General features: G+C 32.1%; 1 protein-coding gene across 1 annotated transcript in view; it reads right to left on the reverse strand.

The window, feature by feature from the left end:
• LOC147067911 (zonadhesin-like) overlaps positions 1–18,291 on the reverse strand; it is a 61,111-nt gene extending 42,820 nt beyond the window's left edge. Inside the window, exons 1-9 of the mRNA XM_085952526.1 lie at positions 18,261–18,291; positions 14,684–14,869; positions 11,501–11,674; positions 9,950–10,150; positions 9,428–9,601; positions 8,951–9,142; positions 8,386–8,559; positions 7,029–7,220; positions 6,751–6,924 (exon numbers count right to left, since the gene is read on the reverse strand). Coding sequence (XP_085808652.1) covers positions 6,751–6,924; positions 7,029–7,220; positions 8,386–8,559; positions 8,951–9,142; positions 9,428–9,601; positions 9,950–10,150; positions 11,501–11,674; positions 14,684–14,869; positions 18,261–18,291 — 1,498 coding nt within the window. The remainder of the gene's footprint in view (positions 1–6,750; positions 6,925–7,028; positions 7,221–8,385; positions 8,560–8,950; positions 9,143–9,427; positions 9,602–9,949; positions 10,151–11,500; positions 11,675–14,683; positions 14,870–18,260) is intronic.

Genomic DNA, 18,291 nt, shown 5'->3' on the forward strand with positions numbered 1-18,291 from the left:
TATTAAGAAGTTAATATTACTAATATTTTCAAAACTTCCGCTGGCTGGGAAAGGATATTCGCGGGTTATTTTTCGGGGACCACTGGTATAGTGTATAGTTTCTAAATCGTAGTATAACGTCTTCTCGCAAACACACATTTGCAAAGTTTACCGTTGCCTCTACACGAATGCACGTGTACAAACATTTTTTGAAACTCAAAGGATGTCCACAACCAAAAATTGGTATTAAATTAAATATACTTTGAGTCGTTGACATTGACATATAGTAGTTGACATTGATTTGAGTAGATGACAAAGTTGACAAAATTTGTGTACAGTGCACTCGAGACTACTCGTCGTTATCTAAGGATTTTTTACATAAATCTTCGTAAACTAATTTTATAAATTGCTCATTTTTGTGGGAGATGTATGAAGATCTATTCTAGGTTTTAGGGGAGTCCATCCACAATACGTAGCATTTTCTCGTTTAAGTTCTGCTGCCGCATACCCAGTCTAGCATAGTAGGGGAGGGGGGGTGTTTCTTTCTTTATTGTAATTTATAGTATTGATTTGACAGTAAATAGCATGATAGTACTTTTCACTTACAGTTTCCAGGAAGCACACATACGCCTTTGTTGTTTTTGATAAATCCAGGAGCACAATCGCAACGAGGCACACATGGATACTTATCAACAGGAGCACAGTCAACTTTTAAGCCATTCAGATACTGGTCGCACGTCTTCTGAGGTGGACAGGGTTTTGGACATTTATTAGGAACTTCATTTGCAGTGCAGTTTAATGGTGGTGCTGGAATAGGAATTTTCGTATAACATTACAGCAATACTATATGAGTTTGGACTATAACTAGTGGGAGTTTTATGAATTTATTATATTACAACACTTTATTTTCAGTATCATTGATATTCTGTGGGGGTGAGATATAATTTTGTTTATAGCCGTCATCTTTAAGGCGAATTCTCTACCTTCCAGAGAAACCTAGCGGAAATAATTACAAGATAAAAAGAACTTTTTATATACCACGTTTTTAAATTTTTTGTTGAATCATATAAACTTGACAATTCTATGTATTAATAAAAACTTTTTATTGTACTTGATAGAAATACTGAATAAAGATAGAATACTGAAATGTCATTTTGACATTTCATATTGATTTCCATAGTAACGCACGTATATATTAATAATTTTGTTGCTAGGGCCCCCTTAGCAACCAACAATAATAACTTTCATTACAAAACGGAATTAACTAAAAATGAATTCAATTCTGCTTAAAAATGGCTAAAAGTATTAAAAGAATGCATTGTCGTCGTGTTCTGATATATTCTAAAAGTTATATCTGATCTAGTGTCAAAGGTCTCTAGCTAGTCGGGAAGTTAGTTAAAAATCTTCAATCGCCCAATACAAATCATGGACAAACAAAAAAAAATGTACTGGACACACAAGAAAAAATAGTACTGGACAAATAAGAATACGAACTAATAAAAACGTGGTAAAATACGAAGCTCGAGCTTCAATATTGGGACCATTTTCAAGTTATACACATGTAGGTATACTTTTTATAAAAATTAATGTTTTTTAAAATATTTTATAATTTAAAAAATATTATAGAGATTATAGAAAACTAATAAACTAAATTTTAATTATAAATATGACCATAAAATAAAATGTAATGATAAGATGGGATCCTTTAAAATATTCACATTTTACAAAAAAAATTAAAATTGTAAGTTTATCTTTGATCTAAAATAAAAAAAATTTTTTTTTAAATGTTTTCAGATACATATTTATTAATTAATACAGTTTAAATTGTAAAGTAACAAAAAAATATCTCAAATTGCAAGCTTCGCATTTTTCGCTAGGTGCCTTTGTTAGATAGAGAATTCGCCTTAAGGGTTTTTTTATGTTTATTGATTTAAATACAGTATAACCTCGTTTTTACGTGCCCGGAATTCACGTTTTCCCGGCAATTGTATGTAATTTTTTCAGTCCCGATGTATCTCAGAACATTTAATACCCGCATTTACGTTTTTCTTTCCCGCGATTTACGTCGGAAATATTCAAAATATGCGAGTTACGCGCGCTTGACAATGATTGAAGAGGTTGATATTCCAACAAAAGAAGAAGCAATGAGGTTCATCGAGGGTTTAAAAACCTACTTTACAAGCTTTGCTGATATTCAAGATGACATTTTTAAATGTTTATATAGTCTTAAAAGAGAATTACATAATAAAAAAACAAAAATGCAACAAACTAATATACTTACATGATTTTTTTAATAAAAAATAAAAAAAAATTCAATAAAAATTTTAATTGAATGTTGTTTTTTAATAAAACGTTATTTTTTTAGAAACATAAAATTTAAATGTTCTTTTTTTCAATACCCCCCTTTTACATTTTCCCTCCAATAAGGTTTTTTTCTTCAGTCCCTTAAAAAACGTAAAATAGGGGTTATACTGTATTCTAAATAACAATGGTTCTGTATATTTGGCTGCTAATATTTGTACAATAATTAATACGGTCGTTTGTTCAACACATGCATGCTGCCTGTGTTCATGTATGGCTGTGAGTCGTGCCACCTTACTAAGCATCAAAGGTCTCTTTTTGATATTTGAGAATCGATGTATCTGCCGAATTTTAAGGGCACATTGATACGACCACGTTACAAACACTAAAGTTCGTGAACAAACACGGCAGCCCTCGGTGATTGAAGGAATCACGAAGAGACGCTTCACGTGACTGGGACATGTATTCCGGATGACGCCAGAGAGTGCGTCACTCCGTAGCCATGTGGCACAACCTCAATGGTTCCATCGCCGTGGTCGGCCCTCCCTCACCTTTCGACGGTGCTACAAAATCTATTTACTCGCTACGTATTTCGCATGGCGGGAGGCACGAGTTTCGGCAATAGACCGAGGGAAGTGATGCGACCTTGTACTTGCCATATGCCTCAATACAGGGTTGTGATAAGGTGAGATAAGTAAGAAATTATTTGTTTATTACATTTTCAATATAATGTGAATGTGGGTATAAGTAGAAATGTTTATATTGGATATGACCAATGTAGTAATCAATAAATCAATAAGATTTATCGATGACTAAAATATATTGAATTGAAACAGTTGATTTCTTTTTCGACAGATTATATAGATTGTTGAGCAAATAAAGTCTGTTGGAAAAGTATTTTTTTTGAAAGTTTCATTTTCATAAAACATAATAATATTATGTTCCATCTTTATAAAATTTGTTCAATTTCTGTGATGTGGGACAAGTATTACAAAATAAATTGTCCCAATAAAAATCATTAAGATACTTACGACAGTCCTTGATTGGGACGCAAACTCCTTCATTCCTTATGAAGCCAGATTTGCAGAAACAGCCTTTAACGCAAACTTCTCTGCATGTTGGCTTTTGGTTGTCACAAGAAGCTTGGCACCATGAGCCACAATATTGGTATTCCTCATTAGGATTATCGCAGTGAGCTAAAAATATTAGTATTAGATATAGTGTGAACCATCAAACAAATAAAATATTGAAGCTCAAATGTCCACATATAAGTATTGACTCACTGCGCCCTTATCAGAATTACGCAATCAGTCGCTGTGCGTGCTTTGAGTTTAAAAGAAAGATACAGATTATCTCGTAATACATATCTTAATATGAACATTTGGTAGAAGATATGAAGACATAGAATCATTAAAAATATAATTTTTTAATATACATATGTATGTATGTCTGTTCTTAATATACGCATATTAATGTTTTTAATGAAGTTGATACAAAGATTCTTCTAGGTAACTACTTATATTTAGCAAAGGTTTTTTTATTTTGTGTAGAAGTAGTAAAAAGTCGACCACAACAGTCGGCTACCCCTAGTATATGACATACAATCTCACAGTATATTGTTGAATTTCCGTAAAATGAAGACATTATTCTAAATATATTTGTACATGGCAATTTAAAACCGAACACGATCAAGCTTACTGCGACTGACAGGTTTGTGGATTGGAATGATTATTAATGCATTTTATTTAATTGGTGTATAAATTCACCCTAATCATTTTCATCATACGACATTGTTGATGACAATGTATATTAATTACCGCTAAATGTATTAAAATCTGTATTTATATACATATGAATTGTATACATGTTCGATTAATTTCCAATTATTTAAAGTCTCGGGTTTGAATCCCGGGTCTGGAAAATTCTGATGTACGTTTTTCAATATATGTTTGAACCCAAAAAATTAACCTACTATGTTGAACAAGTGGCTAACACCCATGTCTGATAAAAATAAAAATCTGTTAAAAAACCTCTTCGCGAGGCGGCCGCTTACTGTAGAGTCGAATAAATAACAAGCTTTTCATAAGAAAAATACTCACGGCAGTCTTTAATTAATATACATTTTCCATTTTCATCCTTGAGATAGCCTTGCTTGCATCGGCATCCAACTGCTTTACATGGTAGGTCACACTGCAAGAAGTTCGGGGCTTGACAAGTTCCTCCCGGACACGGATTCGGACAGGACACTACCTCGGCATTACGATCTGGGCAGTCTGAATACACACAATATATACATGTGTAGTTATTGATTATTTATGTAGGTTTATATTTTTTAAAAAATCTAGTTTCAAAAACTAACTTTATGTAGATATTAAAAAAATATTAATCCATGAAAATGTACAATATGAGAATTAAATAAATGAAAAAAATGAGTTACCATATGCCAACAAGATTCAGAAATGAAGCATTCATTTAATTAAAAATACATCATTCTGAATATTCTCGAAAATATATTTACTCTAAAATACATATAAATAATCCTGGGCTGACTGGGATTAAAAACATTTTAAAAAGTGCCAGAAAGAAAAAACTAAACTTTGAATAAATTACTCTTGGCGCTATCTACAAACCAAGTCTGTACCTTGATTTGGATTAAATAAGTACTTTAAATTTTAAAGGTGGTAGTCATTATTGATGGAATTTGAAACTAACTGATATAGTGTAGTTACTATATAATATTTGCAATTTTAGCACTTGTCAGTGAAGTGTCAGCTAAGGTCAGTGATAAAAATCCTCACCCGATTAGCGAAAGGCGTGTTTTCAAATTCCAGTCAGTCCAAGCGTTTTTCTATGATTATTATAATATATATATGAAATATCACTTGCCACATTCGGTAACATTGACGCAGATGTTTTTATTGTTTCTCTGATAACCGGAAGCGCAGTTGCATCCTTTCGTACAAACTCCTTTCGCTGGACATGCGGGTTTTGGTGCATCATTGGTGACATCAATACATTTTGCAGGACATGCGTCGACGCAAGGGACGCTGACTTCGTTCGGACCAACGCATATAGCAGCTAAAATTTAATTTAATCGACGATAATTAGCAAAAATAATGAGTATCTAGATAGAGGAAGGGCGTACGTGCTAAGCTAAAAATTTGAGAAAGCATTGCTAAAACATTTTGTTACTGTTTTTAATTTATATAATATAATATAACGAATCTGACTACTTACGACAATCCTTAAGCGCGATACATTTTCCAGCTGAATCTTTCACATAACCTTGTTTACAACGGCAGCCGAACTCTTTGCAGGGGAGGCTACAATTAGCGAACAGAGGGGAGGCGCAAGTTCCACCAGAACAAGGATTTGGGCATGGTACCACTTCGGCATTGGGGTCCACACAACCTAAAAAATAACGATTTTTAAAAGCAATACAAACACTATCCTTTGTCCAAAATTATCACACAATACATGAGCATTAGGTCATTATCATGGAACAAATAACATAAGTACTGTTTCAGACGTAACGATTTTTTCCGCGCGTTGAAAACAAGCGCGATTTTTTGTATCGGGCGTCATAATATGAAGCGGATTTTACTAATGCTCACATGGACCACACGCATATGGTTTCTTTGTGATCATTGGCGGAAATATAAGTGGGTCCGAATTCATGCATCCACCATTTCGATGTTGGTTTGTTGATCGTTTGAAAAAATTCGAATGGGCGAAAATATGCACTTGTGTTTTGTTAATACATAAAACGGTTACTGCTAAAGACACGCATGGCGTGTGTCAATTAGCATAATAATTAAATGTGGTAATTAACTCGTCAGCAGTGAAAGTATTAAATCGAATGGCTACGCGCCTAGCGCGTCTTTAGCGGTAAAAGACTAAATCGACAAAGAATCATTAATGCCCAGGGAATACAATGATAATAACTTCAACACGTGTAAAGGAATACATTGTTATTTTCTATAGTTACGTATGTATTATATTAATATGCATTAAAGTTTTTTACTCGGGCTTTATAACATGATCTTCGTAAAGTACCCTGCTTCAAATCATTAGTCCATGGCGGAGGCTTTTACATTACTATATTATTAATATGTTTTGTGTTAGTACCAATATAATAGCTTGCATTAGTAATTTTAAATATATTACTGATTTTTACTTACTACATTGCTCCGCTTTAACGCAAACATTTTTGCTGTTTTTATAGTAACCACGAATGCAATCACAGCCTTTAAAGCATGCTCCTTTTACTGGACAAATCGGTTGGGGTCCATTATTTGTTATGGAGCTGCATAGCAATGGACAAGTATCTAAGCATGGTACACTAATTTCATTTGGACCCGTGCAAATGGCGGCTGAAATATAAAACAAATCATTCTTTGTCTTTTTCGTTTATTATATATTTTGATTATTAATATAATATATAAATTCTAATTGTAAGATGTTACTCACGGCATTCAGTTTTCAAAATACAATTTCCAGACGCATTTAACACATATCCTTTTTTACATTGGCACCCGTTTTTCTTGCATGGCAATTTACAGATAGCATAATCCGGGGATTCACAAGTTCCGCCAGGGCAAGGGTTTGGACAGCTCACAACTTCTGCGTTTGGATCAGTACAATCTAAAGAAGAATTATATATTTATAAATTCACAATATATTTTTGTAAACTTTCGTTTTTTATTTTTATAAATCAAATATTTAAATTGTATTAATATTACACTTACCACACTCGGTAGCTGTAACACACACATTGTTTTCATCCCTATAGTATCCGGTTAAGCAGTCACAACCCTTATCACAGGGTCCTTTAATTGGGCATGGTTTGAATGGACCGGGTTGTGTAATATAAATGCACAAGTTAGGACAAGTATCCACGCACGCTACACTTACTTCATTTGGACCCTTACACTTGGCAGCTGAAATAAATAAATACATTTTATAAATGTATGATGTATGTAAGGCATGTAAGTAATTATAATTTTTTTTTTTTTTTAAATGCCAGATTCAACCAGCGAATTTTTTTACCCAAAAAAAATGTACAAACGTCTGAGTTTATGATTTAAAAATATTTAGGTTCAGTAACTATTATGATTTTATGTGCTTGAAATGTTACAAGATTACACTTCAAATTATGCAATTTAAATTTATTTATTTATAATTTACAGAACTTTACAAATTATAAATAAAAGACGTTCACACCATGACATGAAAACAAGGAAATATTATTAAAACACTATTTAAAAAAAACAGACAAATAAAGAAATAAAAACATCATTAAGAGTTAATAAAAAAAATATAAAGTAGGTACATATAATATGAAAGTAGACTGTATTTTAAGAATTTATACTCATCCTCACATAATTTTATTCACGGTGCAAATGCATTGTATTATTAATTTAATTTAATAAAATTAGCAATACATATTACGCATGTGGAATATATATATTATCAATTACATTTGATTAAAAATATAAGATAGTGAGTGACAGCAGAATATAAACAAATAAAAACAAAAGAAAGCCGATTTGAAAAAAAGAATAAAACAGCCTCGTATAGGTACTTCAAAGCAGTATTGCCAACCTGTAGGTATACCTAAGTGTCATAGACTATAAAATGTTTTTTCACAAACAAAAAACTATATTTAAGAATATTTTTGAGTTATTTATATTCTCTTTTGGACTCTTATTCAACTAATAAGCATTAAAATTACGGTTTTTGAGATGTGAAGATATGATTTTCTGAAAAAGTCTACACTTCATATCACTACTGCGAAGTAGTTATGAAAATGATGAATACTTTAAGCAAACAAAAAAACATTTAAACTAGGGTATACAATCTTAATATTTTTGGACATATTATTATCATGCAACACAATACATAATATGCATTGATTCAGTTAATCGTGCAAAGGAAAACAAAGGATAGGTATATATATAAACTTCGGAGTTTCTGTTCAAAACCGCGTTGGATGAAATAGATAAGCAATAACTAATAATCAAGCTTTCGCGAGAATACGTTGCGCAAATATGTACCTATGTTTAAAAAATAATAGGATAATCAATATTTAGAATCAGATCTTACGACATTCGGTGATTGGTATGCAAATTCCTGCTGAGTTTTTAACGTATCCCTTTTTGCACTGGCAACCGTAAACTTTGCAAGCGGCTTTGCACGGTAAATATTCTTGTAATTCACAAGTTCCTCCTGGACAAGGGTTTGGACATGACACCAATTCAGCATTTGGGTCTTTACATTCTGCAGAGAAAAACATATACAGTTACATGTCATGAAAAAAACTATATTATCATTTCAGATCAATCAATTCAGATTTGTGAAGTTTACTGCTTTCCTCAAATATATTTAACACACAAACAATGACTTCATAACGTAATAAATTATTGGGTTATCACCGCGTGTTAATGGACTCATTGCCATTCTCAAGAAATAATGTGCTTACGTTAGAAATGCAACGTGAAGAAACGTCAAGCAAAGAAGAAGGAAGAACACGCAGTGATAACCCTAAAATAGATTATAATAACAAATGTGAATCTCTCAAACACTACAATATAATTTTATTTCTTTTTTATATTCAGATAACATATTTATTTAATCTCACAAAACTAATGTTTTAATTCGTGGGACTTACGGCAGGTCTCTGGTTTAACACATATATTTAACTCGTTCCTGACGTATCCTGGAAGACAATTACAGCCTCCGGGACAAGGGAAAGGTGGCAGACAAAGAGGTCTCGGAATAGCATCAGTTATATATTTACACGAATCAGGGCAGGGGTCTTTACAGGGTGAATATACTTCGTTTGGACCGGTGCATTTAGGAGCTAAAAATAATATAAAATTATACGTCATGTATTTAAATAAAATAATAAATAACTATTTTTATTCAATGAACATTACACAAGATTTAAGAATGTAGAACTCGTAGTATATTCGTGAGGTGTTCCAAATTATGTGCCATCTTAGTGAGCCAAAAAGTTTATAATATTAAAGATGCAGGGTGTATTTTATACCCATTGATAAGTTACTTATTATAAGCACACATAATCAATTACTGGTTTCCTTACATTTAGTTAGATACTAAATTTAATTTATTTTTTTATTCTTACGGCATTGAGAAATCAAAATGCAGTTTCCGTCTTTATTCTTCACGTATCCTTTCTTGCATTGGCAACCTCTGAACTTGCAAGTCAATTTACAGTCTTCGAAGTTTTCTTTATCACAGGTGCATCCAGGACAGGGGTTGGGACAGTCCACCATTTCTGCATTGGGATCGTTACAGCCTGAAATACAGTATTTTTTCCATCAGTTTGATTACCTACTCTAATATTGCATTCTATGTAGGTAGTTGGCGATATACTAGCGTAGTATCATAGTTATCGCGGTAAATACATTTGCAAAAAAAAATGCTTTGCATATCAATAGATGTCACTATAAATTCAGAAAATAATATTTTTCATAATCACCTATAAACACGTATTGTTTAAAGGCGCATTATTTCAATTTTTATTCTGATACGTTCAAGAAATATAACGCAACATAATAGAATATCTGCCTTAACAAACTATTAAATTAAATAACTTTTTATTCAACTGAAGTCAGCATAATCATACTCAGATAAAGTAACATACATTCGCTTGGCAGTACACAATCTCCATTGGGCTCGCGTCTGATGTATCCTGGCTTACACTCGCACCTTGGCTTACAAGGTCTGTCAATTGGGGGGCGAGCACAATCGATGATAAAGTTTAGAATGTAAGTTGCACAAGTCTTTTCTGGAGGACAGTCGTATGGACACGGATTGATGACTTGGTTAGGAGGGCATGATTTGGCTGAAAAAAAATAACAAGAATATTCAATATATAGAAAATATTACTCAGTAATAATCAAATATAAATATTACATTACTATAATATAGCCAGTAGATTGATTTATTACTACTCTAAGTTGAATGGTGGTTCAAATATTTACTTAATTATTGTAAATTTTACATGGAGTTTATTAAATGATTTTTATAAATTTTAAAGTTTTATTCAACGGTTTCTGGCCACCAGTGAAGAACAATTTCATGTGCATAATATTGTTCTAAAATGTAGGCATACATTGTTAGTCAAGTTTTTAACTTTAGACTTTCGAATTTAAAATTAATATAGTTTAAACATCCGAAATTGTCGTATAATATAATATAAATGACCTGAATTAACTTAACGAATACTGTGAAATAATAATAAAAACACAAAAATGACAACCAACGAGAAAAATAATTTAACCCCCACAGAATCAAGAGATCATAATGAAGTTTTCAAAGACGCAGGATAGATTATTATTAATACTCTATCAATCAATAACTTAACTTATAACTTGCATCTAAATAACCTGCAAATTTTTATTTATAACCACAGTTCATTATAAATTAAGTAAAGTAAGCGCCGGGCGCGGTCCTTTTAAATGTGCAGCCTGACAATGTATATACTCGATAATCTACAAATTGATATTGTTTTGTTTTAGTATAAAAATTGAATATAGAAAGTAAGGCGCGAATCAAATTAAGGTGCATGTCGCCTACTGTCACGCTGTCGAGGCGACAAATTTTGTCTATGGTTTGTCATTTTGCAGAATATTTTGAACGATCACCATCTCTGTAAATTCACTGAAGAATGACACTGATGAAGAGCGCCAACTATAATGTATTAGTAATTTGAATTATTATTGATTATTCATGTTAATTTTAATTAAAAACAAAAAAAGTTGATTTTGACATGACAGTCGAAAAGTGTAGGCATGTAAATGATGATAAAAATATTCATTGAGTCATGCCGGTGTCGATGCAGTCCAGTTCAACGTGAGGTGACTTCATTGTTGTTCTGGTGATTTAGGCGGATTTGCAGACTGACAATGTTCGTTTAAAGGTTCAAAATGTGCTACGGGATGAGAGCATCACTCTGATAACATTTTAAACACCAAGAAAAACAACATTATACATGTTTTCCTCGTAGCGGCAGTGTACTGTAACGTCACGTGATAGTAGGCGACATGCACCTCAATTTGATTAGAACTTAAAATTTTATGTCGACGATGGTATTATTTATGTACTACTATGCTTTCACGTACATAATTTTATTATTTCAAACATAATTTAGGAGTTCATAAAAAATCTCTGATTGAGGTATTTTTTGACTTACGTGGGCACTCTTTTATTGGAATACAAACGCCTTGACTATCTCTGGCATACCCAGGCTTGCAATAGCACATTTCATTGCATTTTATGTTTACTATCGGACATGTTTCTCCCAACGTAGCGCAGCAAGTGTCACACGCCGAGCCGCAGCCGAAGAATTCATTTGGACCACACTTGGCTGAAAATGTATAGAAGAAAAATATTACATAAGTTTAATCATTATTAAGTGTGACTCAGTCAATGACATTATCTATAGACAACGCACTCAGTACAGTAGCTAGCAAGTAAATTCGTGCATAGCGACATTCACACATGTATAGGTAGACGTCATGTGACAAAATTTCGCAATTTCCATTATGTGATATCACGCATCGGGAATTTATAGCAATATCACCTTTATTGTAATGGCGTTAGAACAGTATTTCTAGTGTAAATGTTCATTTGAGCGAACGATATTGATATTAAAATATGAATTATGCCATTCGGCAGACCCGACGAAAAGCATCGGGAATATATAGCAATATCACCTTTATTGTAATGGCGTTAGAACAGAGTATGCCATTCGGCAAACCCGACAAAAAAGTGAGTGTCATTTTTGTTTCCTGATGCTTCGTCCATATTAATGTCATTCGACTCAATGCATAAAAAAATAAATTACTCTGCCCATATGAATGTCCATCTGACCGTCCGACCTGGTCGCCACAAAGGCTAATTTTATTGTATTTAGAAAATATGCAACCATATATTGCCAACGTGAAGATCTCTTCACTTATATAGTTCAGTAGTTTTGTTTTAGCTTTTGTTGTTTACTACAATTTTTTATTTTGTCTCTACGAGCGCCTCTCTTATATGAGTACTCTTAACTTAAAGTCATGTAAATTCAGTCAAAGCACATTTGAGTGCATGGTCACCTCGGTCTTGGGTAATTGCTCCTGCAACATTCCCAGTCATAAAAAATGATGATTCACAACCAATCGCAGAGTCCCGTGATACGCCTGATTAAGACCGGATGCGGTGTGGGGCGGACGTGGTTTGGTAGGGCCACTAATTTCAATGCCCATATGCATATGGATCTAGCAGGGTCCAATTATAAAATTGTCATGATCATGGATGAAAATTCAAATCTACTAAATTACAATATGAGGCATTGTCTAATTCTGCATTCATATTTTAACAGCTAATGCGTCTACAAAGTTAAATATTTATTATAAATGTACATAAGTAGTACATTCAATTATAATAATGGTGAATATTAGAGATTTGTATGTAATACATATATATCTTTTACCTATTTTGCAAGACGTGTCCACTATAAGATTAACTCAACTGACTTGGCCGAGATTGCTAATTAATTATCTTGGCTAAGATTAATAAAATGGCTTTTCTCCATTTTTTAAATGCACAGCAGTCACTATTTTATCAAATTAGATCAAATAACTATAATATTTTTAATTTAAGCAATGGTCAAAGTAGCTCAGTACACTATAATATTAAGATAATAAAGAGTTATCAGATTAGTAACATAGATATTTAAAACGTCATAACAGCTATATTTTTTCTGATTCCCACCAAAATTAACATTTGTGTTTATTATTGTTTGACGAACCATCATGGAAAGATATACAGTTACACAGCATGTACAAATTGTTAAAATTTAGGCTTTAGAACAACTTGAAATAACCCCATTATTTCATGAAAAAATCATCTTCAGTGATGAAGCTCATTTTTGGTTAAATGACTTCATAAATAAGCACAATTATCCCATTTGGAGTAATGAAAACCTACATTCTATTCTTGAAACACCTTTAAATCTACAAAAATTAACAGTTTGGTGTGGTTTATGGCCTGGAGGTGTAATTGGATCGTATGTTTTTAAAAACGAAAATGGCAATGCAGAAGAGAACTCTACAGAAACTGATTTTTTCTGGGATGATTTAGGTCTAGACAATATGGGGTTCCAACAAGATGGCGCAACATGCCATACAGCTCGTACAATACAATACAATCAACTTATTGAAAGAAAAGTTCAGTGACCGTGTAATCATAAAAAATGCCGATGTGAACTGGCCGCCAAGATCATGCGATATAACTCCATTGGACTTTTTTTTTTATCTGGGATTATGTTAAATAAACCACTAATACTCGATTAAGTACCTTAAAACCAACATTATTCGTATTATTGGTAAAATAAGTGCTGATTTATGTGGGAAAATGACCAAAAATTGGTGTTCTATTCATCTGAAAACATGTAAAAATGTTAATGGCATGAACATTAATAATCTCCAAAATAAAAGAAAATACCACATTGATATCTTATACTGTTTTGTTTTTATTTCAAATTAAAAATATATATCCCTAATTTGATAACCCTTTATAATAAAACTTATAATTTACCTAAACCCCCCTCAAAATTGCGTTTTTGTTTTTATATGCATATCTTACGTGTAAGTGATGGAGATAAGCACTTTTGCTTTTAACCTACACATTTTAGTTAATCCAATTGTTTCATTTTTGGATTGGGACTTTATGGTAATCATACAAGAAAAAACTATCTACTTATTTCTGTTACAGAAAAATTGTTCAAAATCACTACCCATTTCTGTGCTCACACAAAGGATGTTTATAAATTGTAATTAATAACAATAAGTCGTTTGAATATTAAACCTTGTGCTTCCTCTTCACATTCGGTGAAGGAGGCGAACTTTGACGCAGTGTCGGTGATTTTATACGCATTAAGGCCATGCATTAGTTGAGGCACGGTCTAAAAAGAGCGTTGCTAGGCGATGTGCGGATTGCGGGTCGCGGGTGCAAAAGACGCCTGTCAAACGAAATATTATTTCTCATATAAATCCAACATACGTCCATTTTATGTTCTGTTTATTATTCTATTAGTAACAATAATAATATATTCATTGACATGTTTTCTTTTTAAAATAAATGGGTAACGTTTTTAGTCATCTTTACACGATTTTAGAATTAATTGGCCCGTCGCCATCACGCAGCAAAGTGAGGTATGTCTGACTCGACGTTCTCTCAATGAATGCAAAGCGAGTACAAAATTTCGTCGCGCGTGCAGTTGAAAATTATTTGGCGTTTCACTGATGCGTCACCTAAAAGGACGCCAACACCAACGATGCAAAAGGGGGCTTTAAAATTCTTTTCCCTTCATTAGTAGACAAATACTTACGACATTCTGTTGGCAGTATACACTTTCCTAAGTAGTTGCGAACATAGCCGGTTTTGCAACAACAGCCTCCTCCATTAATACATTTGTCCGAACACACAAGAAGTTTGTCATAATTGTCACATGTTAGCGGACAGGGGTCGCCGCAAGGATGATGAATAGCGTTTGGATCACCGCCGCAACCTTCATCTGCGTTAAGAAGATAATATCACATTTAATAACAAAGAGAGTGAATTCTAATACTCCATTAAAATAAACAACCATAAACATTAAATGTATGGTATAGCTTTCAGTAGGTAACTATATATTATGATACTTTCTGTGTTTATGAAATTTTAAAAAAATTACAGATCTTTGCAGTGGATAATGTTTAGTATTACAATACTAGTATTATTATAACCGGGATCCCGGTATTCATTGATATCGAAATGCCGGTTTCAAAAATTTAAAATACCCTTACTTTCGGTATTAATGAAGCATAAAAAAATAAAAAAACATATCTAAAATACCACCCGACAAAAGTGAAAGAATAACAAAAAAATCCACCAAATACGTATTTATTTTGGGCAGAAAAGCTCTCAGCTTTGGTTTTGGATAAAATTTGGCAAGACCAAAAAATCTCTGTTCACTTCCTTATGTGCAGAAAAATTTAACAACAATTATTAGAATGCCGTGAAAGAACTGTCTTGTATATTTATAACGAAATCTGGTATTGATACCGGTATTCAATATTATGCTGTAGAGAAAAACCGGTATTTATGTTTTCATTCGGTATTGAAATCCCTAGACAACATATGCATACAAAATAGTTATTATGTAATATTCATAGGTTCCATTGTTATTTTATAATATTATATAACTATGTTCGATTAGAATAGTAATCGATCAACTTGTGTGTTTAAATAGTGATACCTGTAAGGAAAACCTAACTATTTTTTAAAACTGCGTGTTTTATATAAAATCTCATTCATACAACAATATAAAATAAGGAATAAGTTTGATGAAAACTCAAGCATTTAAGTAAATTTTAAATCATATTATGTGTATAAATTACAGTATATTCATAGTTATAAAGTTGTAGACATATTACGCTCGAAACACATTATTAAATAATGATGAAATAAAATATAAATAAATTGTAAGCGGATAAGTACTCATGAAATATATAAATATAACGATCCATAGGGAGTAGTTTTGGGCAGCTAGTATTATTTATATTGATACTAATTGAAATTAACTGGAATCATTGCAAGGATTCGTATTACCGTTAGATATTTTTTGTTGTAGACAATGGCTTGGCTCAACTTATGGAATTTAATTTTTTGTAAATGTTTTTCTACAAAATAAATGTTTACTTAAACTCTTAATAATACATAATGCGCTACTTTCAACTTACAGATTATTTTATCATGTTAAATCTAGCAAAAGGGGAAGGGTGACCTTTGGAAAGAGGTAGGCTGTGGAGATCTGATAAAAGAACACACTTGTCAGGTATACTTACGAGAAATAAGAAGATAATACGATATTACTACTAATGAATAAGTACATACTAATGACTACGACACACTAATTTAATGAAACTTCAAAAACTCACTGACGACATAAAAATTAGGCGATCAGTTTTTATAAAGTACGTATTTTTTCAAAACATTTATACATATCAAAAATCATTACTTAGATAAAAGTTCTTTTTATTTTTAAAAACAGTGTATATTTATTAATATTCGATTAAACAACATAGATTTTTTTTAAATTATCTAATTATTAATTATTTAGTTTTAGGCTCTGCGATCGGAGCTTACCTTAGTTCATACAATTCGATAGACTGGGCTACGTGACGTAAAGTCCATATGAAAAAAATTGAAAATTATTTCCGATCATAATCCGACCTTTATTTACGTCAAGACAGATGTGTGGTATATTTTTTAAAACCTTTGCAGATTGTTTTGTAATTAACTGTGTAAGGTAGGAATCTACACATACGGTATCTCTCGTTGGCAAAATAAACTATTTTATAGAATATATAATCAAGTGATTATATAAATAAGTCAATATGCAATTAAAAAATATTTTTCTTTAGAAGGTAGGCTTCAAATAATCGCCTAGTATGGAGTCTTCGCCACTGATATCTAGTACCTACTCACTCAATGTCGGAATTAAGTAGCCCACGTATAATAGAGATAATGCATTTGATATGTACAAATAATTTATGATCCACACAATGTAAATATCATAATGATAAATGATATGTTTACTTTTAGTTTTAGTTTTATTTACCGTAAAAATAACAAATAACACTAGTTCTTATTATACAAAGAGTAAAAATAATATTATTTATAAAACAACATAGATATGTGTGTACTCTTAATCTTAACTGAAGTTAGTAAATATTATGTTACAAAATATTTTCTTCTAACTTTGCAAACAGTTGCAAACAAATAGTAAAATAAAAGAAATTGCGACGTAATATAATAATTAATATACCCACCGATTTCCCAGGGATGACGACCTTTTTTGATTCCCCCAAAGGTCGTTGGAAAAATACGACCGTGATCATCTCCCACTAAAAATAGTATGGCATTTCAATATACTCCTGACACCCATTTTTTTTAATATAAAAAACTATTAATATAAAACAATGTAATACGAATAAAAGTACTGCATATATTAAGGGCGAAAGAGTCCTAAATGGGCCTAAAATGTTTTTTTTACTACGTTTCAACTGCCTATACAATAGCTTAGTTCACGTCTTTATAAGTACGATATTTCTTGCACCATGCTTCTCCGCTTGTTGTATACATATTAATAAATATACATAATTCACATACAAAACCAAGATTAGCAACTCGAGCCCAGGGATGATTCTCTGCAGCCCAGCAGGGACTGTTTTATAATAATAATATGTCGAAGAAATATTAAGATTTTATTTTCAATTTGTAAAATAATCGATTTGGATTAAATTGCGGCCGACTTTAAGTTTTAGAAAGTATTTATGTAAATTGCCTTAGCTTAGTATTAATATAATATAATAGTATAATTGTCTACGATAAAAATAAATAGTATTATGTTAAGGGCGGACGTGTGCAGCGTGGGTCAAAATTGAGATTTTTTCTGTTTTCAAAGCATGATCCTGGACATACCTTAAACGTTGTAAATAATCTATTTATATAATTTTGAAGCCTTATTATATATTATAAGGTTAATTATATATATCTTATTTCAATAATATTTAATTTTCTACATAAGCTTTGGTATATGGATAATACCAAAATATTACCATAACTACTGGCTGAGTAATTTTAGGACATAGGTGATTCTTTTAGCCCCCTAGGTTAAAACTAATATTCTTTCTACGATACCCACTCATTCTATTTTTTAAATACCCATCCCCCCCTCCATTGCATTGTGCCACTCTTGACTCATTCACCGCTGACGGCACAGCTGTTGTGTTCTCATTAGGAGGCCATTAGATATAATCAGCATGGTATTTAAATGTGGTAATTAAATAGTAATTAAATACTCCGCGGCAAAGCGGGCATTACATGACCTACTTACTCCCTCGGGACGTCACACGGTGTACCTCCAATCTTGACGAGAGACGTCTCTTCCAT

Source organism: Rhyacophila brunnea, unplaced genomic scaffold, assembly GCF_057557595.1.
Source record: "Rhyacophila brunnea isolate RB1 unplaced genomic scaffold, BYU_Rbru_1.0 scaffold_3, whole genome shotgun sequence".
Taxonomy (NCBI): domain Eukaryota; kingdom Metazoa; phylum Arthropoda; class Insecta; order Trichoptera; family Rhyacophilidae; genus Rhyacophila; species Rhyacophila brunnea.